The 23,321-nt window shown below is 46.7% G+C and overlaps 1 protein-coding gene and 1 long non-coding RNA gene across 2 annotated transcripts in view; one reads left to right on the top strand and one right to left on the bottom strand.

The window, feature by feature from the left end:
- Window positions 1–18,881, top strand: part of AlkB (alpha-ketoglutarate-dependent dioxygenase AlkB) — a 67,465-nt gene extending 48,584 nt beyond the window's left edge. Inside the window, exons 4-7 of the mRNA XM_068390970.1 lie at window positions 2,457–2,610; window positions 3,053–3,131; window positions 7,149–7,342; window positions 18,436–18,881. Coding sequence (XP_068247071.1) covers window positions 2,457–2,610; window positions 3,053–3,131; window positions 7,149–7,342; window positions 18,436–18,802 — 794 coding nt within the window. The 3' untranslated portion in view covers window positions 18,803–18,881. The remainder of the gene's footprint in view (window positions 1–2,456; window positions 2,611–3,052; window positions 3,132–7,148; window positions 7,343–18,435) is intronic.
- Window positions 1–23,321, bottom strand: part of LOC137656729 (uncharacterized) — a 289,131-nt gene that overhangs the window by 6,569 nt on the left and 259,241 nt on the right. Inside the window, exon 2 of the long non-coding RNA XR_011047006.1 lies at window positions 20,975–21,030. This is a non-coding gene — a long non-coding RNA (uncharacterized lncRNA). The remainder of the gene's footprint in view (window positions 1–20,974; window positions 21,031–23,321) is intronic.

Raw genomic sequence — 23,321 nt, 5'->3', positions numbered from 1 at the left:
AGGCATATCCCTAGTGACGAGGTTTATCCAGGGCGACTTGAACGTTCTAGCAGACTGTCTCAGTCGGAAAGGTCAGGTAATTCCAACCGAATGGACCCTCCACAAGGATGTGTGCAAGAGGCTTTGGGCGACTTGGGGTCAACCCACCATAGACCTATTTGCAACCTCGATGACCAAGAGGCTTCCAATCTATTGCTCTCCAGTCCCAGACCCAGCAGCAATGCATATAGATGCCTTTCTCCTAGACTGGTCTCACCTAGACCTTTACGCATTCCCACCATTCAAGATTGTCAACAAGGTACTGCAGAAGTTCGCCTCTCACGAAGGGACAAGGTTGACGTTAGTTGCTCCCCTCTGGCCCGCGAGAGAATGGTTCACCGAGGTACTTCGATGGCTGGTAGACTTCCCAAGAAGTCTTCCTCTAAGAGTAGACCTATTACGTCAGCCACACGTAAAGAAGGTACACCAAAGCCTCCACGCTCTTCGTCTGACTGCCTTCAGACTATCGAAAGACTCTCGAGAGCTAGAGGCTTTTCGAAGGAGGCAGCCAGTGCGATTGCAAGAGCGAGGAGAGCTTCTACCATTAGAGTTTACCAATCGAAGTGGGAAATCTTCCGAGACTGGTGCAAGTCAGTATCTGTATCCTCGTCCAGTACCTCTGTAGCCCAAATCGCGGACTTTCTCTTATACCTGAGAAGAGTTCGCTCCCTTTCAGCTCCCACGATCAAGGGCTACAGGAGCATGTTGGCTTCGGTCTTCCGGCATAGAGGCTTAGATCTTTCCAACAATAAAGATCTACAAGATCTCCTTAAGTCTTTTGAGACCTCTAAGGAACGTCGTTTGGCTACACCTGGATGGAATTTAGACGTGGTCCTAAGATTCCTCATGTCAGACAGGTTCGAGACTTTACATTCAGCCTCCCTGAAGGATCTCACTCTTAAGACTCTTTTCCTGGTGTGCTTGGCCTCAGCTAAAAGAGTCAGTGAGCTTCATGCCTTCAGCAAGAACATCGGTTTTTCGACAGAAAAAGCCTCTTGTTCTCTTCAACTTGGTTTCCTAGCCAAGAATGAACTGCCTTCTCGTCCTTGGCCTAAATCTTTTGATATTCCTAGCTTATCAAAGATCGTGGGCAACGAGTTAGAAAGAGCATTATGCCCCGTTAGAGCTCTTAAGTTCTATTTAGCTCGTACTAAGCCTTTAAGAGGTAAATCTGAAGCGTTATGGTGTTCGGTTAAGGAACCATCCTTACCTATGTCAAAGAATGCTTTGTCATATTTTATCAGATTGTTAATACGAGAAGCTCATTCACACTTGAGTGAGGAAGAACGATCTTTGCTTAAGGTTAAGACGCACGAAATTAGAGCTATAGCTACTTCCGTGGCCTTTAAGCAAAATAGATCTCTGCAAAGTATCATGGACGCGACCTTTTGGAGAAGCAAGTCAGTGTTCGCGTCATTTTACTTGAAAGATGTCCAGACTCTTTACGAGGACTGCTACACACTGGGTCCATTCGTAGCAGCGAGTGCAGTAGTGGGTGAGGGCTCAACCACTACACTTCCCTAATTCCATATCCTTTTAATCTGTCTCTTGAAATGTTTTTAATATTGTTTTTTGGGTTGTACGGAAGGCTAAGAAGCCTTTCGCATCCTGGTTGATTTGGCGGGTGGTCAAAGTCATTTCTTGAGAGCGCCCAGATTAGGGGTTTGATGAGGTCCTGTTGTATGGGTTGCAGCCCTTGATACTTCAGCTCCTGGGAGTCTGTCAGCATCCTAAGAGGATCGCTGGGCTCCGTGAGGAAGACAGACTTAAAAGGCAGAGTAATCGTCTAAGTCGACTTCCTTACCAGGTACCTATTTATTTTGGTTTTGTTATATTGATAACTGTCAAAATGAAAAAACTCTTAGCTTATACGCTGTAAACATATTAACTCTGGTCTCTACCCACCTCCTTGGGTGTGAATCAGCTATTATATATTCACCGGCTAAGTTTAATATTTAAAAATGATATTTTAATTATGAAATAAATTTTTGAATATACTTACCCGGTGAATATATAAATTAAATGACCCTCCCTTCCTCCCCAATAGAGACGCAGCGGGACGAGAAGAATTGAAGGTTTTGTTTACATTCGAGAGTGGTATCTGGCCGACAGTTGGCGCTGGTGGGCACACCCGCAACCTGCATAGTGATCGCTCGCGAGTTTTTTGAGTATGTTGTCTGTCGAGCCGCAGAGTTGCAGCTATTATATATTCACCGGGTAAGTATATTCAAAAATTTATTTTATAATTAAAATATCATAATTTGAGGAGCATACATTTAGTAGGGATTTTGTTAACTTTAGTGTTTTATTGTGGGAATATTAGTGTATGAGTTTTTTTATTACAGTACATTGGTATGTGATAAAGATGTTTATTATAGAATACATGATATCTCATTCTTCTTAAAATAACATTTCAGATTTACTCTTTGTTCGAAACCCATTCACTGAGAATGGTCAGTTGAAGTGGATTGATGCTTGCCTGCGAGAATATCCACGAAATCCTAACAAAACTAACTTGGAGAGCTGTAATATAGCACTTGCAGATTCATCATGGTGGGACCTGGCAACATCGTACGTAATTTCTCCCTTGCTTTTTGTGGAAAAAAAAAATCACATGAAAAGTTGGAATCAGTTGAAATTTGCATTTTTTTTATTTAATTTTTATTATTATTATTATTACTTGCTAAGCTACAACCCTAGTTGGGAAAGCAGAATGCTATGAGCCCAAGGGCTCCAACAGGGAAAATAGCCCAGTGAGGAAAAGAAATAAGGAAACTACAAGAGAAGTTATTAAGAATTAAAATAGAATATTTTAAGAACAGTAACAGCATTAGAATAATTATTTCATATTTTATCACAGGCTTTAATTTCTAGCCAACATTTCCGGTGAAATTTATCTTCAATTTCTAACATCTAGTGAGAATTTATTCTTTGAAAATATAGACAGATTCACATTGTCATTAATTTAAGTTGTATCTCACTAGTTCTTGTTTTCTTCATTTCTTTTAAATAGCCCTGAAGGAAGGAAAGAAGACCTTCTGAAGAAATTGAGATGGGTAACTCTTGGGTACCACCATAACTGGGACACCAAGGTATGGAATATGAATTTCGGGTACTTATTGCTGTTGTTGTATTAATAGTTGATTGTTCCGTCACCAAATATAAACCATTTTGCTCTTTATAGGGAATATACTTTCTGCAAAGCTGAAAACTATCCAAAAGACTTTTAGTGAGGTATTACTACCCACTGCTAGTTAGCAGGGGGGGAGGGTAGAGGGTGGTAACCGGCTACCCCGCTCACACATACACATGCAACTTGGCTTCACCGTCATAATTTTAACCCTTTTACCCCCAAAGGACGTACTGGTATGTTTCACAAAAGCCATCCCTTTACCCCCATGGACGTACCGGTACGTCCTTGCGAAAAAATGCTATAAAAATTTGTTTTTCATATTTTTTTATAATTTTTTGAGAAAATTCAGGCATTTTCCAAGAGAATGAGACCAACCTGACCTCTCTATGACAAAAATTAAGGCTGTTAGAGCAATTTAAAAAAAATATACTGCAAAATGTGCTGGGAAAAAAATAACCCCCTGGGGGTTAAGGGTTGGAAATTTCCAAAAACCCCGGGGGTAAAAGGGTTAACTGGCCATTTGACTAACTATTTTTCTTTTTAGAGTGATTGTTGCTGGTGGGAATTAACATGCAGACTTGTCCAGGGCATGAAGGGTACCAATGCAGCACCATCATGTCTGCAGTTGATGCTAATCCTCACCCCATTTTGTCTTTGCGGTGTCGGGAGTGGTCATCCTCCCCCAGTGGGAGAGATTTAGCAGACAGCTCAAGAGGAAATCCTAGGTCATCTGGCCAGAGACTCTGAAGGTAGTGTACTGGCTGAGTCTCAAGTGTCCCTACCAGAATCCTCTTCCTCTCTCATCCAGTCTCCATTTGTACTTGATGCCTCGGCATATGTGCAAGAAATTCTTCGGACTAGCACTCCCTGGAGTACTCGGTAGGGAAGGCCAAATACGGCTAACACAGAGGTTGACCTTGGCCTTGCTTCTCAGAACGTGAATGATGACGCATTCCCTCAACTTGAGCATGCTCGGCCTGCAGAGGGTTTGCGGAGTCTGAAGCATCGAGCTGTCCTGCTTAAGGGCAAGTAACTTTCTCGTTCGCGAGTTAGGCATTCCCCTGAGTGGTTTCCTTGTGTCCCTTGAAAAAGAGTGCTGGATTCATCCAAGCCTTTTTCCCGCCTGTCGGAATGGGGCTCTTCTGAACGAGATGATGAGGCGGTTCTTAGGCTGTGCGCAGCCTCGATCCCTTGCCTTTGTTCACACCGGACACATCAGACAACTGCCAACATCATCAAGCCAGAATCTTTGGGCTCTATGCTTAGGGTACCTCTGACAAAGAATGTGACGTTCCAAAACCTGGTGGTTCTACCTGTTACAGTACGTTTTTAGTGAGTGATGCCTTGAAATGGAGAAAAGGTGTCTGGAGGCTGGAGACCAGTCATCGACCTCTCCTCCCTGAACAAGTTTGTTCAAACTCCGTTCAAGATGGAGACGGCAGATATGGTCAGACATGCGATCAGACCTGGGGACTCCATGATAACACTGTATTTAAAGGATGCATACTTTCAGATCCTAGTTCATCCATCATCTAGGAAGTATCTAAGGAGCATCCTGGACGATTACCAATACCAGTTCAAGGTGCTGTGTTTCAGCCTGTCCACAGCACTACAGGTTTTCACAAGGATGTTCTTCTTAGTGTTAGTATGGGCACACAGGAATGGCATTTGTCTGTTAAGATACTTAGACGATTGGCAGATTCTGGCAGACTCGGTAGTGACCCTTTTCCAACATCTAGACAGGCTTCTCCAGTGTTGCTGTGATCTGGGCATCGTAGTAAATCTCAAGAAGTCCTCCCTGCAGCCAACTCAGCAACTGGTATACCTAGGAATGCTTTTAAACACCAAACTAGGAAGAGACTTTCTGTCTGAGAGCAGGCTAGAGAGGCTAAAAAAGACAGCTCTTCCCTTTATGCTTCTAAATTCTCTTCCAGCACATCGGTGGCAGCGTCTAATAGGTCTTCTGACCTCCCTGGAGTGCCTGGTGACCAATGGATAATTCTTCAGTGGCAGCTGATGTCCAGCTAGGCTCAGCACAAGAAGCCCCCCACCCCCATCCCCCAAACCAGGTTCAGGTTGGCCCCGAGCAGAAGAGAGACCTGAGGTGGTAGGTATCAGATACCAATCTCCTCAGGGGGGTAGATCTTTTCTCTCTCCCTCTGGAATTGATGCTCTTTACAGATGCATCAAAAGAAGGGTGAGGCTCATATGTTGCAGCACACAGCCTCTGGGCTATGGACCAAATCCAAGCAACATTGCCATAAAAACCTCCTGGAAATGAGAGGGAGCCTTCCTGGTGTCCTCCAGCAGTTCCAACAGCTCTTCTCAGGGGGTTGGTGACGATTCGCCGCCGACAATTAGCAGCCGCTAGTTCACCACCACTTTTGGTTGCTTGGGTCATTTCGCCACCGGGTACTAGCACCTACAGTACACTGCAAGCTGGTCTCCTCCATCTGCAGGTAAGAATCACTTCCCTTGTGGAACCTGATATAGGAGCATATATTTTTTATGTCCCCATTCTCCTAGCAGGTGGAAATTGGGCAATGTCCAATGGTTTGCTCTAGGTAGTCCAAGGACTCCAAGAATTCTTACCTGGACAAATCACATTGCTTAATCATCACACACTCATATGGATTGCATTGCCCAGGCTGCTATCGCTTGCGTATGAATGAGAGAGTAGCAAGGTGTCAGGGGGGTTCTTCTATACAGTAAGTTCGTGCGAAGCACGTAAGACCACCCGGGTCAAAACCAGCCAGTTGCTTCAGATTTCCACCCACCTAAAGGCGAGTGTTTCTATATAAAGAGCGAAAGGGTTTATATTTATTGACAGAACAAATGTATATCCCAATAAGAAATGAAGAAAGATACCCAACACCTGGTTACCAGATTTATCAGTAGTAATGCTTCTCCATCTGATTTTAGTACTAATCAAAGAGGCTCATGCTTAAAAATGTATCAATTTGAATATTGGATAAGTATGGATGTAATAAATAAATAGAAAGTTCTTTAGATTCAAGATATCAGTATCAACTAATGTTCTGCTTAGACAATACATTATTAGGCTGCAAATCTTGAGAGTAGACCAACTAGGCTTGTAGGTCACTCCCCTATATCAATTTTTCCCCTTATTCGCAACCCCTTTGATATAATATTGTGAATACAAGAGGGATTACAGTAATGGGTTTATTTTAAAACAAATTTTTTTCATTCAGGCATACTTATTGGAAAATGGGGCTGCATTTCATTTTCTTCTTCTTTGTCAGCATCTTTTCCCACCTTTATGTGGGGTCGATGTTTCTGGCCAGCTTTCTCCATCTACCTCTGTCCCACACTTCATCACCGGTTAATCCCTATGATCGAAGGTCATCCTTGATACAGTCCATCACCTGCATTTATTAAGACAAATTGTATGGGGAATAGTGCTTGAGTCATCTTGTAATTACGGTATATTATTTTCATCTTGAAAAGACTAGAAGTTCTGAAATATGTACTGTACACTCTTTAACTTTATAAACTAGTGGAAAACTGGACAGATTTTAAATGGGTGTGACCTTAGAATGTTAAAATTTATTGCTAGATTACAATTGGAAGATTTGGACTTGTGATTAGAAGGGATCAGGAACATTTAATCAAGGGAAGGGGAAATAGAAGCTGCAGGCCAATGACCTATAAAATGGGCCCAAAAAGTGTTAGAGATAAGTGAAGACGTAAACCAGATGGGAATTCAGAAAGGCAGGAGACTGGACAGACGGAAATGGAGAGAACTTATTTCACATCGAATCCCATAAAAGAAAGAGCAGACTTAAAAATATTTAATGTGATTACTGTATTATTTTGTAAAACCACCTAAAAAATAACTTAACTTTAGCTTTTTTTAATTATGTAATACTGTACTGTATATATAAAATAGCTATGCATTCCTAAATGTATTTGAAATTATCAGTAGATAAACTTTAGATATTTTATTTTTTTACAGGAATATAGTGAAGATATGCAGGGAGTAATGCCTCAGGATTTGAAAAGGTTGTGCAAATTAGTGGCAAAAGTGCTCGGATATGAAGATTTCATAGCTGAAGCAGCAATTTTAAATTTCTACCATTCAGATTCTTCGTTAGGACCTCATACAGATCACTCTGAACCTAATATGTCTGCTCCACTATTATCTTTCAGGTTAGTTCTGTTACTTCTCTGGCATCTTTTATGAAATTCAGTATGGTTTTAAATTGTAGGTCTCATTGTCTCAAGTTGTCACCTGAGTACATAAAAGAGAATGCTTTTATAATTATCCATTTGCCAAGTATAGTATTTTGAAACTAGTGTCACTATCCATTAGGAAGTACAATATTTCAAAACTAGTATCTTTGTTAAATAAATGAAAAATTGTTCCTACATGAATAAAACCATTCACTCTTTACTACGGCTATAAATACTAGAGCAACCTGGCAAACGGCTATAAAACTTTTAATGCGGTGTCAACAACCGTACCGTTTGTTACCAGTGATAAGAGGGGAAGTACTGCCCCCAGCTCACTCACACCTTCTTCACTTTGATCATAGCCATCCATGGTAGGAGACAGACTTCTCCTTCCACATTCACTGGCTATGGGAAATGAAACTTTACTCTTGGTATTTTTACCCGTTGAAGCTTGCTTCTCATGGATTTTTTTCCTAGAGTTGGAGACTTGATTAGACTCAAGATCCATTAACTCTTTAGGTTGGTTAAAGGTGAACAACTGTACGTAGGAGTCAGACTTCTCTGAAGTCTTAGGGTCTGAAATCATCTAAAGAGGAAGCCTGTTCTGTCTGTATTTGCCGATCCCTCGGAGGACACATGCAAGCAACTTGCGGCCCCGGGGTTTGGAGTTTAACCTTGCTTATTGGAAGCAGTTTCTTTGCAACTGATTGCCTGACATTGTCAGCAATTAGGATCAGAAATCCTCAAGAGAGGAAGTCCGTTTCATCTGTTTGCCGATGCATTATTGGACACATAGGAGCAACTTGCGTCCCCTGGGTTTGAAGTCCAACTTTGCTTACTGGAAACAGTTGCTTTGCGACTGATCACCTGACTTTGTCAGGTGATTTGTCTATTCCCTTCCCTGGTACTTTTGTTTGTTGGTTTAGGAATAGAAATTTTCTTCCTTCTGTTTCTCTCATCTGGAGAGTTTTCACAAGACCTGTTGTTGTGTCTTTTATATATGGCTAAAGAAGTTGGGCACCTAAGGCATTTGTTGTGTTGTTCATTGCTGCCAAATCACCCCATTCAAAATGTTCTGATAAACAAAGGAAGCCCTTACTACACCAATATTATCAGTTTTTATATTTTCAATTTATTTAATTGTTGAACTTTGAATATTTTCAGACACGATTTCATCCACCACAATAGGTTCGGTGTCATCAGGGTTTGGCGTATCGAACCCTTCAAAGTCCCTCTCAGCGACGGAAGCTGGCCACAATTTCTTTCATGCTGAATTAAGAGTTCTTCGTGTAATACTATGCCATGCATCGTCAATGATTTTTAAGCAATGGACGATATTGAAATGTTCCTTCCAAAATTCACGAAGGGTGAGATTGGTGTTGTCTGTGATATTGAAGCATTTCTTGAACAAATGCTTTGTGTACAGTTTTTTAAAGTTGGAAATTACTTGTTAGTCATGGGCTGGAGGAGTGGCGTGGTGTTGGTTGGGAGATAAAGGACCTTGATGAACCTGTACTCATCAAGAATGTCCTCTTCAAGACCAGGAGGGTGACCAGGGGCACTGTCGAGAACCAGGAGACATTTCATTGGCAGGTTTTTCTCCGGCAAATATTTTTTGACTGCTGGACCAAAGCACAGATTAACCCATTCTGTGAAGAAATGCCACATAGCCCTAGCCTTAGCATTAGCGTGCCATATCACTTACAGTTTTTCTTTCAAGATCCTTTGGCTCTTGAAAGCATGTGGGTTTTCTGAGTGGTACACCAGCAATGGCTTGACCTTACAGTCACCGCTAGCATTGGCACACAAGGCTAGAGTTAACCGGTCCTTCATGGGTTTATGGCCCGGTAGTCTCTTCTCCTCTGCTGTGATAAAAGTCCTCCTGGGCATCTTCTTCCAAAAAAGGCTAGTTTCATCGCAGTTGAAAACTTGTTGGGGGATGTATCCTTGTTCTGCGATAACTGAGGCAAAGGTTTTGACGAAGTCCACCCCGGCTTTCGAGTCGGAACTTGCTGCTTTCCCATGCCTCACAACCGAGTGTATCCCAGTCGGTTTTTTTAAATTATCTAACCAGCTACGACCTGCTTTGAAGGTTTCCACTGGCGTCGAAGTCTCTCCTCTCTCAGCTGCTTGCTTTCCTTTCAAGTCATTGTAGATTCTGCTGGCCTTTTCACAGATGATAGTCTCGGTCATGCTATCCCGCCAACGGTTTCTCCTTTATCCATATTAAAAGAAGCCTCTCCATCTCGTCATGGATATCACTGCGCAGCTTGGAACGGATGGTTACTCCTTTGGAAGGCTTGGTGCTCTTTATAGCATCCTTCTGCTTGAGGATGGTACATATTGTTGATGTACTCCTCTCATATTGGCGAGCCAGCTCAGTTACTTTTACACCACTCATGTTTATCGATTATTTCATGCTTCATCTCTATTGTCATCGTACGCTTTTTCTTTTCACTACCCTTGTTTGCACTCGCTTGCTTTGGACCCATTGCTCATACACTTAATTCTGTACTGATTAACGCAAAAACACATAAAATGACAAATTCGTAGGTAATTTGTATCTTTCCTAACTATACAAACCTTAGCTATTTAATATGGGTAATTACTTTCGGCGTAGCTGAAATGACGAGCCATTGGAATTTTAACGAGGGTTTACTACCCCACCTTTAGTTAGCGGGGGGGGGGGGGGGGGGAGGGTAGCTTGCTTTCCCCCCCCCCCCCCCTTCACACACACCTGTGATTGAGCTTACTTTGCTTAAAGGTAGGATTTCACGGGGGATAGGGCTGGCGGGCAAGTTTGATTAAATAACTAAGGTTTGTATAGTTAGGAAAAATACAAATTACCTACGAATTTGTCATTTGTTCCGTAACTGAAATACAAACCACGCTATTTAATATGGGTGACTCACCCCTTAGGAAGGGTGGTAAGTCCCGGCCAGTACTGGCTTTTGGCTTTGCCCGGGGACTCAGTACCCGAGTGTGTCAGTACTCAATAGTAAGGAGTCCCTGCACCTCACTGGCATCTTGCTGTGTGTGAAGGTATGAAGTGTGACACGTCCTAGGAAGTTGACCTGAAGTTCTTTAGATGGAAACTTTAGGCTAGGACTCTCCCAATACCACCTCGTCGGGGTATGGGTACGTGACAGTATTAACTTGATACTAGGAACACAAGGAAGCATGGTTTACCTGCAGTGGTTTGAGGTCAGCTGTGCAGAGAACCCAGGATGCTGCTTTCCCCAAGAGAGGGGAGGATGAAGAAAAGAATAAGGGCCAGACAAACCTTTTCATTCATGCAGACTAAGACCGGGTAACAATGCCCTCAACCTTCTGCTACTTGTCCATTAAGTAGCCTGAGGTTTTAAACCAGCTGTTGTGCAGCCACCACAGGGCCGATAGAGAACGTATCGAGTCTCCTGTGTGTCACGTCTTGCAGGTAGTGGGCTGTGAAGGTCGTCTGACACTTCCATACGTCATTGAATAGTTCTTCTTGAAGGCCAGGGTCGTAGCTACGCCCCTGACATCATGTGCTCTAGGGCGACATGACGGAGGAGGGTCAGGATTCAGGGACAGATGGATTACCCTACGAATCCATGCCGAGATGGTATTCTTGGTGACCCTCCTCTTTGTTCTCCCAATGCTCACAAACAAAGCTTGCACCTGGGGACGAACTGCAGCTGTTCTCTTGAGATATAGCCTCAGACTCCTTACTGGGCACAGTAGGAGATGGTCTGGGTCATCTGTTACAGAACGAAGACTCGAAGTCCTGAAAGAGTCGAACTGAGGGTCCAGCACTCCCGGATTCCGAGTCTTAGCAACAAACTCAGGGACGAATCTGAACGTTACCTCCCCCCATCCCCTTGAATGGGCGATGTCATACGAGAGCCATGAAGCTCGCTGACTCGCTTGGCCGAGGCCAAAGCTAGCAGGAACACCGTCTTCCAATTAAGGTGGCGATCTGAAGCCTGGCATAATGGTTCATAGGGAGGTCTCTTAAGAGACCTGAGAACTCAAACCACGTTCCATGGAGGAGGTCTCACTTCCGACTGAGGGCAGGTAAGTTCATAACTCCGTATGAGTAGGGAAAGTTCCAGCGTGGAAGAAATGTCCACTCCTTTGAGCCGAAGGCTAGACTTAAGGCTGAGCGATAGCCTTTCACTGCCGAGACTGAAAGGCTCATTTCTTCCCGCAAATACACAAGGAACTCTGCTAATGCTGGAATAGTGGCATCGAGTGGAGAGATACCCCTTCCACGACACCAACCACAGAAGACTCGCCACTGCCTGGTAGACCCATGCAGATGACCTTCGCAGGTGTCCAGACATCCTGTTTGCAACTTGTTGCGAAAATCCTGTCTCAGTGAGGAGATGCTGGATAGTCTCCAGGCGTGAAGTCACAGCTTTGTGAAAGATGTTGGCGTGTGGTTGTTTGAGTAGCTCGTGTCGTGGAGGGAGTTCTCTCGGAAGCTCCGTTAGGAGTTGCAGAAGGTCTGAAAACCATTCCGGGTGATGCCATAGCGGAGCTATCAGGGTCATCGAGAGATTGACCGATATTCTGGTCTTGTTGAGTACCCTCCTCATCAGACAGAACGGGGGAAAGCCGTACACATCGATGTTGTTGAAAGGCATTTTGCCAGAGTGCCTTGGGGTCCGGGACTGGGGAGCAGTACAGCGGGAGCTTGAAGTTCAGCGCTGTAGCTAACAGATCCACAGTCGGGGAACCCCACAAAAGTCAGGACTTTGTTGGCTACTTGATGATCCAAAGACCCCTCGGTACTCACTATCTGTGTCGCTCTGCTCAGACTGTCGGCGAGCACATTCCTCTTGCCTGGAATGAAGCGAGCCGAAAGTGGGATCGAGTGGACTTCGGTCCATCTCAGTACCTCTACTGCGAGATGGGATAGCTGTTCTGAAAAGGTACCTCCCTGCTTGTTGATATAAGCCACTACTGATGGTGTTGTCGCTCATCACCATCACAGAGTGGCCCACCAGGTATTGTTTGAACTGTTGAAGGGCCAGGAATACGGCCTTCATTTCTAGCAGGTTTATATGGAGGCACTTTTCTGATTCTGACCACAGGCCTGAGGTCCTTTGGTTCAGAATGTGCCCCCCCCCCCCTTTCTTTGAGGCGTCCGAAAACAGCATCAAATCCTGGGGGAGGACGAGAAGATCCACTCCCTTTCGAAGGTTCTCGTCTGCCAGCCACCACTGAAGGTCCGTCTTTTCCGCAGAACCCATAGGGATCATGACGTCCGGGGAATCGTGACCTTAATTCCACCAGGACTTGAGTCGCCACTGGAGTGATCTCATTCTGAGGCGACCATTAGGAACTAGACGGGCCAGGGATGAAAGGTGACCGAGGAGATGTAACCACGATTGGGCTGGAAGCTCTTCTCGTCTGAGGAAAGGACTCGCGACCCTCCTCAGCCTTGCTATCCTGTCGTCTGATGGGAAGGCTTTGTGGAGATTGGTGTCTATGATCATGCCTAGATATACCAGTCTTTGAGTGGGCAGCAGAGAAGACTTCTCGAGATTTACCATGATCCCCAGATCTTGGCAAAGTCCCAGAAGTTTGTCTCTGTGTTGAAGAAGGGCTGCCTCTGAGTCTGCTAGGATCAGCCAGTCGTCCAGGTAACGGAGGAGACGGATGCCGACCCTGTGAGCCCACGATGATATTAGGGTGAATACTCTGGTGAACACCTGCGGTGCTGTGGAGAGACCAAAACACAGCACCTTGAACTGGTAAACCTTGTTGTCTAGGCAGAATCTCAAGTACTTCCTCAAAGACGGATGGACTGGGATCTGGAAGTACGCGTCCTTCAAGTCCAGTGTGCACATGAAGTCTTGCGGTCCAGTGTGCACATGAAGTCTTGCGGTCTCACTGCAAGTCTGACCGTGTCTGCCGTCTCCATGCTGAACGGGCTCTGCTTGACAAACCTGTTCAGAGCCGAGAGGTCGATGACTGGTCTCCAGCCTCCAGATGCCTTCTTTACAAGAAAGAGTCGACTGAAGAAGCCTGGGGACCCGTCGACTTCCCATGGCAAGGAAGCTCAGTGACACTGGATCCGCTGTCAGGGGAGGTAGAGATGTTGTGAACGGGACGCGATATCCCTGACTGATTACGGAAATCGTCCAGGAATCGGCCCCGAGTTGCTGCCACCTTCTCGCGCAATTTTGTAGGCATCCCCCACTGGTGGACATGCAGGGGGACTGCCAATCCTAGCGTTTGCGGCCTCAGCCGCTCCCTCTAGGATTCTTTCCTCCTGTCCCCTGGAGGACTTTTTGCCTTTCTTGTCCTTGACAGGTAAAGGCTTAGACACCTTTGTCTTTGCTGCAAATGCCTTTTTCGTATTCTTGGTAGGACGTGATTGCTGGGTCGCTGGAAATTTTTATGGCCTCGATGTTAGGGCCCTATGTAAAAGGGAGTCCTGGTTGGACTTCCTCCACCTCTCAGCTGCCTGCTCCATGTCCTTAGGCTCAAACAAGTTCTTACCCAAGACGGAAGAATGTCTGAGCCTGTTAATGTCGGTACTGGGGACCTTTTGGTGGAATCTCTCAGACACAGCATCTCGACGTTTCAAGATGGTATTAGCCCACAAGCTCGAGACTTGATGGGCTAGAAACTCGATAGTACGAGTGCCTGAGAGCAAGGTCTCCAAGGCCTTCCTGGTATTCTCTTTGGACAAGTCCTCAGATCGTAACAGGATGCCCAGAGACCCTAGCCAGATGTCCAGCCACGAAGTTGCCTGCATGGCACATTTCGCCACCTTCTCCTGGCTCAGGATCTCCGTTGCCGAATACGAGACATGCCGGTTGGAGAGTCTCTCTAGAGAGACTCCCCCAGTAAGCTCTTCCATAGAGTGGTGTAAAGGAAGAGCTAAACAAGTCTCCTCCAAGATCTCGAAGTACCTCCTCTGATGGACACGAGGAGGCGGGAGGAGTTTGTTACCGGTGCTGGATCGGCTGGAGAAGGCAAGCTCGGAGAGCTGACCTTCGACCTTGTCTCTGGCACTCTTAACCCCCTGCGACCAGGACAAAGCCGCACTGGCCCTCGAGGGTTTTTGAGTACCAAAGACTCTGTTCAAGACCGTTTCCTTGCCCTCACGAGGGGAAATCTCTGGATCCGTAAACCCATTTAGATTCCTCATAAGGGTCAGAACCTGCCAGAACGCATGTTCTGATTCCTGCAGCTCTCCTCCTGAAGGGCTGGCAGCAAAGTCTCCTGTCCTCAGAGGCTCTTCCTGGGGGGACTCGTAGACGTTCTCTGAGGGCTTGGCTGGCTCCGGTCTAATACTTGATGAAGACTTCGGCAGAGTCTTAGAGTCCTTTGACTCCCTCCTGGGAGGGATACAGGACTCCAACAGTGATGGTGGAAGGCTCTTCTCAACCCCTACCCGAGAAGACTTCTCAGGGCGAGGTGGGGTTTCCCCCATTGGTGTGTGATGGGGGAACGACCCGCCTCACCTGACTCCCCAGAGGACGGGAGGGAGAGAAAGTCTGGGAGGGGAGAGGGGGCCTTCCTCAAGGACTTCCGAGGAGTCATCTTCGCCCTTGGAGAAGTTACCACAGTAGATAATCCTCTCTTCCTCTTCAGGGGAGAAGAAGCCGCCAATGATTTGTGACCAAGCTCAGAGAAAACAGGTTTAAAAGCCTGCACGAGAGCTCTGACGATGGTCCCAAACCAAGGCTGCTGACTGACAGTCGCGCTGTCAGAAACTCCCTCTGGAGGGAAGGGGATCGTTCGATCCCTAGGAGGAGTTACCAAACGAGGGTTCGCCTGTAAAGAAACTGAAGGAGAAAAGTCCTTGGACCTATCCGGAAACCTCCCTTCCTCCAACGAGAGCGCTGTTCTGCGTATGCGGGGGTTAACGTGATGACGATGACCTGGCCACGCGATGTCCTGGAGCCTCGCATGTGGTGTCGCGCCTGTGATTGCGCTGCAAATCGGGCTGGTGCTCGCGCGATGGGCCCTGCCCTGGGTCGCGCGTGGGCGAGCGATGGCGCGCAGAGGCATGGACTGGTGACAACAGGGAGTGCGCAGAAGGCTGGATGAGCGCTTGCGCGCAGTATCGTACCGAAGAGCCCGTGAGGGCGATAACGTTGGGCGCACGCGCACAGGAGATATATCCCTAGCGCGCGGTGCGCACATCTGGCTGAAGTGACGGGTGTGCAGGGCGTGCTTGCGCAACCTCGTGGGCGCGCGTTGGAGACCGCACGATGGCGCGCAGGTGAGCGCTGGCGAGCAGGGGAAGAGGTTACTCTCCCCACTGCGCCCAGATCCGAAGATAGTGGGCGTGCCTGGCGCGCAGGAGAACGTGGGCGCGCATCAGGATGAGGACGCGCAGAAGTGCCCTGGCGATCTGGAGAGCGCTGGAGTCCTGGTGAGCGCCTGTGCGGTATCTCAGGAGATTCCAGTGCTATGCGCTGTTGCGCGCAGGAGAGCGCTGGAGGTCCGGTGAGCGCCTGTGCGCTATCTCAGGAACCTCCATAGAAGTGCGCTGGCGCGCAGGTGAGCACTAACATGCAGGTGAGCACTAACATGCAGGTGAGCGCTGGCGCACTATATCAGGATTCTCTGCAGGTGCGCGCTTGCGCTTAGTAGTGCGCTGAGGATCTGGAGAGCGCTGGAGGTCCGGTGAGCGCCTGTGTGCTATCTTAGGAACCTCCATAGCAGTGCGCTGGCGCGCAGGTGAGCGCTTGCGCGCTATTGGAGGAACCATTGCAGGTGCGCGTTGGCGCGCAGGGGAACCCTGGTGTGCAGTGACAGGAACAACTGCTTGTGCGCGCAGGTGAGTGCCCGCCAACTTCTGCAGCAGGAGATCGTTGGCGCGCAGGGGATACCTAGCGCTTACGGAACTTGGGCACCAATTTGTGCTCACGCCCTTAATGCCCCGAAGGGACCATTGCCCGTTTTACAACGGGATGAGAAGGAGCCCACAGCGCATCGGCAGTCAGGAACAGTGACGGCAGGTCAGCAGGTCTGGTGGGTGGAAGGTCGGCGTGCCCTTTGTAAGGACGACCTTCCACCGTAGGAGATCGCGAACGATCTGCGGAGAGGTCCAAGGATGTAGCTGGCAGGGTCGGTGAACGACGGCGAGGTTCTTCTGCGGAGGACTGCGAAGATGACAAGCCGAAGAGGCGCCTCCTAACACCCTTGTGAGGTGAAGGAAGACCTCTACGGCGAAGGGGAAGGCGAGCTTTCCGTGTTATACGCCCTCTGGGGGCCGTGGGGTCAGCGGGCTGACCATCAGCAGTCCTCCGAAGAGGAGTCTCTGTGAGTGAACTCCCCCGAGGGGGAGAATCACCGGCAGGAGAGACTGTAGGACTTGGCTCCTCCCTCGAAGGATGTTCGGAGGGAGGAACTAAGCCTTCAGCTACAGCAGCAAGATCAGGAGCAGAGGTTTGAGACAACTCATCGTAAGCCTCTGCCACAACAACGTCGACGATAGACAGGATCGATCTCTGCTACCGTCGGCGACTGTTTGACAGCTGCTCCCAACTTGATCATGTCAAACAGGGATTCCTTAGAGGGCGAACCCTGAAGCCCCAAGGAAGCCCAAAGCTGTAATAAAACATTATTAGATACAGGCATGATAATATCCTCCTCCGCGGAAGGAGGAGGAGCTGCCTCTCTATGGGAGGCAACTCGCTCTCCCACACCCCGGGATCGGTAACAGAACTATGGTCTACGCTACCACTCGCCGGCTTCTCGGGAGAAACCGATCGAGTGGGAGCTTCGGAGGAGGTTTGGGCCACGGAAGTAGAGTCCTTGGGATTTTCTCTTTCCAAAGAAACCTTTGAAGGAGAAATATCCCGTTTAGACTTTTTCTTCCAGCGCCGAGAAAACCTCTCCCACTGGGAGGTAGACCACTCCCTACACTCACCACAAACCTTATCTCTATCACACCGTTGGCCCCTACAATAAGGACACAAGGTGTGGGGATCCGTGTCGATCGCCGACATAAACGTGCCACAAGGGCGGTCAGGTAAGCCAGGACACTTACGCATAGCAGAGGCCAACTTCACACACTCTGTCAAAGGAAAAGCAAAAGAAAGATCAGTAATGGCTGTCCAAAAGAGGCGAGGGTGAAAGCGACACGTCCGTCTGCCACCCGAGCCGAGAGCAAAGTGACCTCAATCACAGGTGTGTGTGAGGGGGTGGGGGTAGCAAGCTACCCTCCCTACCCCCCGCTAACTAGCGGTGGGGTAGTAAACCCTCGTTAAAATTCTAATGGCTCGTCATTTCAACTACGCCGAAAGTAATTACCCATATTAAATAGCGTGGTTTGTATTTCAGTTACGGAACAAACATGCAAGCACTACGGCCGATGCTCGGAGATAACTTTACACAACGAAGATCCGACGGGAAAGACCGAGCAATGCTGTCGTGGTGAGCAGCTTTTTGCACAGTCGGCCACCTAGCGGCCGCATAGGGAACCATCTCGTATCCTCGTATCTCAAATTTCTCGTAAGTTGGGACACTCGTATTTCAAGGTATTACTGTATTGCCTGCCTCTACCACCCCACAAGTCCCAACCAAAAGACAAGAGTGACTGCGTTCATGATAATATCACCTCACCAAAGTGCTAGTGGGAATAAGGTGCAATCATACATTTTTGCCATACCCACAAGAATTCTTTTTTATGGTCATAACAAAGTGTGCCAAAAGTCATACCCCAATTGAAATAACTCAGGTTTGTATAGCTAGGAAAAATAAGAATTATTTTTTTAATTTGTAGTTTATCTGTACAGCTAGCCAATATCTACTTGCATATAATAAGCACTGTTATATCCACTCAACATAACTTGGGTATAAATTGCATCGGTGGCCCACATTTTTAATACTGCATATTGATCCAATGGTTTTTATTGCATTTTAGTGATTCTTGTTATGTTGGGTTTATGTAGAAGTACATTTTGATTACAATAACCATAACAGAGTGAAGCAGATTAGCAATAGTGCAGTCAATCAATGGATGAATACATGGTATTAATTAGCTACTCTCACACCATTATTTCACTTCCCAGTCTATTGCCTTAATACTGTTGTTATTTTTCATTTGGTAACAGTTTTGGCCAGAGTGCAGTATTTCTCATTGGAGGCGCAACCAAGAAGACTAGGCCTACGGCTATCTTTCTTCATAGTGGAGATATTCTCGTCATGACAGGAGCCACACGCCAGGCTTATCATGCTGTTCCAAGAGTTGTGTGTGTTGATGAAACTCCATGGATTGCTAAAAACTGTGATAACAGCAAATCAGAGGGTGTTAGTGAACTTGAACAAGATAATTGTAGACTAAAGTTTAAAGGAAAACAATTGGAGACGCAAGAATTGAATTGTACAGTCAAACACGATATCCTTAATTATGTAAAAACAAGCCGCATTAATATTAATATACGTCAGGTACTTCTACCTTCAATGCAGTCTCTTTCATGACCTCTGTTACAGTTTGTTAAAAAAGTTTTATTAATAATTTTTACTTCAATATTACTTTCCATGCACATTTTTCACATGCTATATTAAAAAACATTAATTTTACATTTTTATGGATCAATTTTCTGGTTTACAGTATAGCTCATTTAGTTGAGCTATATCCTATCATAGTCATAGTTATCAGTTTCCATTGGATATTGTCTAAATGGCAGTTTCAATGTTGACTCATCCTCATTTGAGAAAGAACACTTTCCTTTCATGGCATACTAAACATGATCATGTTTATTGCCGTTTATGTATCACTTATGATATATTAATGTCTATACAGTATATAGAAAAGATTTTACATTGTTCACATATTCAAAATGTCTTCAGGGGTACAGTATTGATTTAGAAAATTATCTGTATAAAATTTTTTCAAGATACAACTCTCTTCCCTTTGTGAGTTGTGTATGTGAAAAACATACTGCAGGCTATCTGATTTTAATAAATACACGTGTCTCTTAATATCAAAGGACTACGAAAGGAGTTTTATTTACTATTAAATCGAATAATATGAAGATGATACAAATAGCAGCCAGTGTTAATTAGTAATGCATCAGTGAATTAAGCTGTGCTTAATAAGTAATTGAGAGGTAAGAACATGTCCTTTGTGCCATGTACTGGATTTTCTCTGAATATCATACATTTGTAATCCCACTCGTCCCCCTTTTTTTTTGCCTAGAGGGGAAATGAGATATCTCTGTTCTCACTTGCCCTTTGTGGTCTCACTGAATACTCATTAGGACAAGGTCTTCGGACAGCCCCTTCTCCACAAAATCCTGGGCCTTCCTACATGTCTTCATCATAGAATCCTTTTTTTGACTAAGTGTCATTCATCCCTTCTCATCACATGCTCATACCATCTCAATCATTGAGTTATCAGACTTTTCATTAATACTGTATTTCTTCTTAATTTTTCCATATATTGGGTCATTCCTATATATCTCTAGCAGTCGTGCTTGCTGTTTGTACCCATCATAGAACATGCTCTGTCTAGTAATTAGACATTTTAATTTACCAGTATTCTGACAATTTCTCTCTATCTTATCAATGTGCTACTGCTCTTTCCTCAACTTTAGCTTGATAGGCCAATGTATCTCTCAAGCAGGTTTTGAAATAGAGAGGGCATTTTGTTACCTTATCTCACAATAACTGTATCTTTTGAGTTTTTCTTTATATGTATTTTTGACATTAAAATATCTTGCTATACTGTATGTTATTTTCATAATCCAGAAATCTGTAGTGATATCATCTGCTACGTTCGGTATCCAGCATACAGGTCACTCCCACGTTGGCACTTTTTTTTTATTGTACTTTTTCTCCGGTTTCATTTCCATTCCCCATTATGTTCCACTCTTCCAACACCTCTCCCTGAGATTTTGCTGTACATAAAATAGTACAAGGGGGCCCCCTTGTCTGCACTCTTTAGCATCTTCCTTTTTCTTTAAAAACACCTAAGTACAGTAATCAAAGTTAATCCTGGACCGACACCAACATTCATCTCAAAATTCTCTTGATATTCACGTTTCACTTTACATCTAATGTTATGGTATAGCAACATCAGTAACTTAGGAGTTATTGAAACCCACACCCTTCAAAATGCTCAATCAATTATGTCTTGGTTTTCTGGTAACATAAATATATGTTATAATCTCTTCCTCCTTTTGTGGTATTCTTCAAATTGAGTCACAATAAAGGCTGCTTCTGTTATTGATCTCATAAGCACGCAGCTGATATTGTCATTTAGCAAAATGGATAATTTTTCTCATCATTTTCTCTAGTACCTTCTTAATATTTTCATAGAAAACTCAAGAAGTTTCATTCCCCTAATTTCCTCATTGCACTTTGTAAGACAGTTTTCACTCCGGTCTTATCCCTTGCTCAAGCCTTATCTGTGTAATGTTCAAGTTCAAATACCTTCATTGTACTGGTAATGAATTGTTTAATTTCTATAGATCCATATAGTAATGAATTATGTTGCTTAGTACCCCCAGGGTCATCTATTGTTTCATTGTAAGAATATTCAGGCGTACAGTATATAAAGTTCAATGTTTTTTTTTTTAACTTATATAATAAAAAAGTAAACATTCTAATTCATGTGCTGGACCAAAGGTTTTTGTCCACAATACATACCGTATCCAGTCTTGAAGATTCAGCTGGAAGCTATTAGCATGCTCTTGGCCAGAAAACTGAAAAAAAAAATGATATCTATTACTAAACATTCTTGAATTAGCTACTGCAAGACAACTGTACACTTATTTGTTCCATAACTGAAATACAAACCACGCTATTTACATGGGGTAATTACTTCGGCGTAGCTGAATGACGAGCCATAAAGTTTTAACGAGGGTTTACTATCCCGCCGCTAGTTAGCGGGGTAGGGAGGGGTAGCTAGCTACCCCCCCCCCTCACACACACACACACCGGTGAATGCTTCACTTTACTTTTGGCTCGGGAAGAGATCAGACCTGTCTGCGCTCTCCCTCGCTTTGACTGCCATATTAATCTGTTTTTGCTTTCTCTTTTTCAGTGTGCTTGAAGTTGGCCTCTACTACCAATGCGTACTTGCCCTGGACTTCCCGGCCGCCCTTGTGGGACCTTTATGTCGGCGGTCGACACCGATCCCCACACCTTATGTCCTCACTGTAGGGGCCAGCGGTGTGATAGTGATAATGTATGTATTGAATGTAGGGAGTGGTCTACCTCCCAGTGGGAGAGGTTTGCCCGGCGCCGGAAGAAGAAGGCCAAAAGGGATCTTTCTCCTTCAGAGGTTTCTCTGAAGAGAGAAAATTCCAGGACTACTTCTTCCGTTGCCCTTTCCTCCTCCGAAGCTCCCCCTCGAGCGGTCTCTTCCGAGAGGCCGGCGAGTGGTAGCGTAGACCGCTTTGCTGTTGACCGATCCCGGGGTGCGGGAGAGGTAGTTGCCTCCCATAGCGAAGCGGCTGCCCCTCCTCCCCCAGAGAAGGATTTGATGTCTAGTCATGATTTGTTTCAGCTTTGGGCTTCCTTGGGGCTGCAGGGTTCGCCCTCCAAGGAAGCCCTGTTTGACATGATCAAACTTGGTGCAGCCGTCAAACAATCGCCAACTACAGCAGGGATAGATCCTCTGTCTGTGGTTGACAATGTTGTGACGGAGTCATCTCGTGGGTCAAGTCATCTCCTGTGGCCGAGGTAGCTGACGGCTTAGATTCCCCCTTCGAACACCCTTCGAGGGAGGATCTAAGTCCCACGGTCTCTCCTGCCGGTGATTCTCCCCCTTGGGGGAGTTCACTTACAGAGACTCCTCTTCGGAGGCCCTTTGATGGTCAGCTTGCTGATCCCACGGCCCCTCGTGGGCGCATAAGGCAGAAGGCTCGTCCTCCCCTTCGCCATAGAGGCCTTCCTTCCCCTTACAAGGGGGTTAAGAGGCGTCTCTTCGGCTCGTCGTCGCCACAGTCCTCTGCGGAGGAGATGACTCGCCATTCACCGATCCTGCCAGCTACCACCCTAGACCTCTCCGGGGATCGTTCGCGATCACCTTCGGATGATGGCCGTCCTTCGGGACACAGTGACCAGTCTCCCAGACCTGCTGAGTTGCCGTCAACCTCTAATGTTCCTGATGCGCGTGACGCGCCACCTGATCCTGCCGCTGCGCTGTCTCCGGGTCCTTCGGGGCTGAAGGGTCTTGAGCGCAAAACCGCGCCTCTCGCCCTCAAGCGCCAGGTTCTTCCTGTGCACCCTCCTGCTGCCGTCGTTGCTGTGCCTGCGGTTGCCGCTGTTCCTGACTTAGTGCCACGGCGATCACCCACATGCATGCGCGCCACCGTTCCTGCTACGCGCCAGGGTTCCCCTGCGCGCCCACACCCTTCTGTGCCCCGGCACCCTCCAGCAGTTCCTGTTACAGCACCAGTGCTCACCTACGCACACGCGGCCACCTGCGCTCACGCGCCCACCGGCGCCCCAGCGTCTCCCGGTTCCTGCCTCGTCGCGCGCAGTCCAAGAGGTTCCTTCGCTGGCGCACAGGCACCCACAGGTTCCTCTGGACTCGCTGCGCCCGTCTGGAGAGACGCGCGACACGCTATCGCGCTCACGCGCGGTTCCAGATCCAGCGCTCGCCAACGCGCTTCAACATCTCAGCGCATCGCCCAGGAGGCTCCCAAGCTAGCGCATGGGCGCTCACGGCCGCCCCTGGGCTCTCCTTCCAGACCACGCGCTCCGGTTGTGCGCCCGGTTCCTGTCACGCGCCCGGTTCCTGTCACGCGCCCGGTTCCTGTCACACGCCCCGTTTCTGTCATCAAGGCGCCTAACGCAACCCTCCAGCGCACACCTGTGCACCCTCATCCAACCGCGCGCCCTGCGCGGCCGCCGCAGCAGCGCACCCCAGTGCGACCACATCCTGATGCGCGCCCAGCGCGCCCACAGGCGAGCATGCCGGTCCTGTCGGACCAGCGCCAACCTTCGCGCCAACGCGCCATCCCTGCCGCACGCGATCCTGCACCAG

Source organism: Palaemon carinicauda, chromosome 17 (assembly GCF_036898095.1).
Source record: "Palaemon carinicauda isolate YSFRI2023 chromosome 17, ASM3689809v2, whole genome shotgun sequence".
In the NCBI taxonomy this organism is placed as follows: domain Eukaryota; kingdom Metazoa; phylum Arthropoda; class Malacostraca; order Decapoda; family Palaemonidae; genus Palaemon; species Palaemon carinicauda.
Note: the sequence above shows the minus strand (reverse complement) of the source record. Positions and strands in the feature narration are given on the sequence as shown.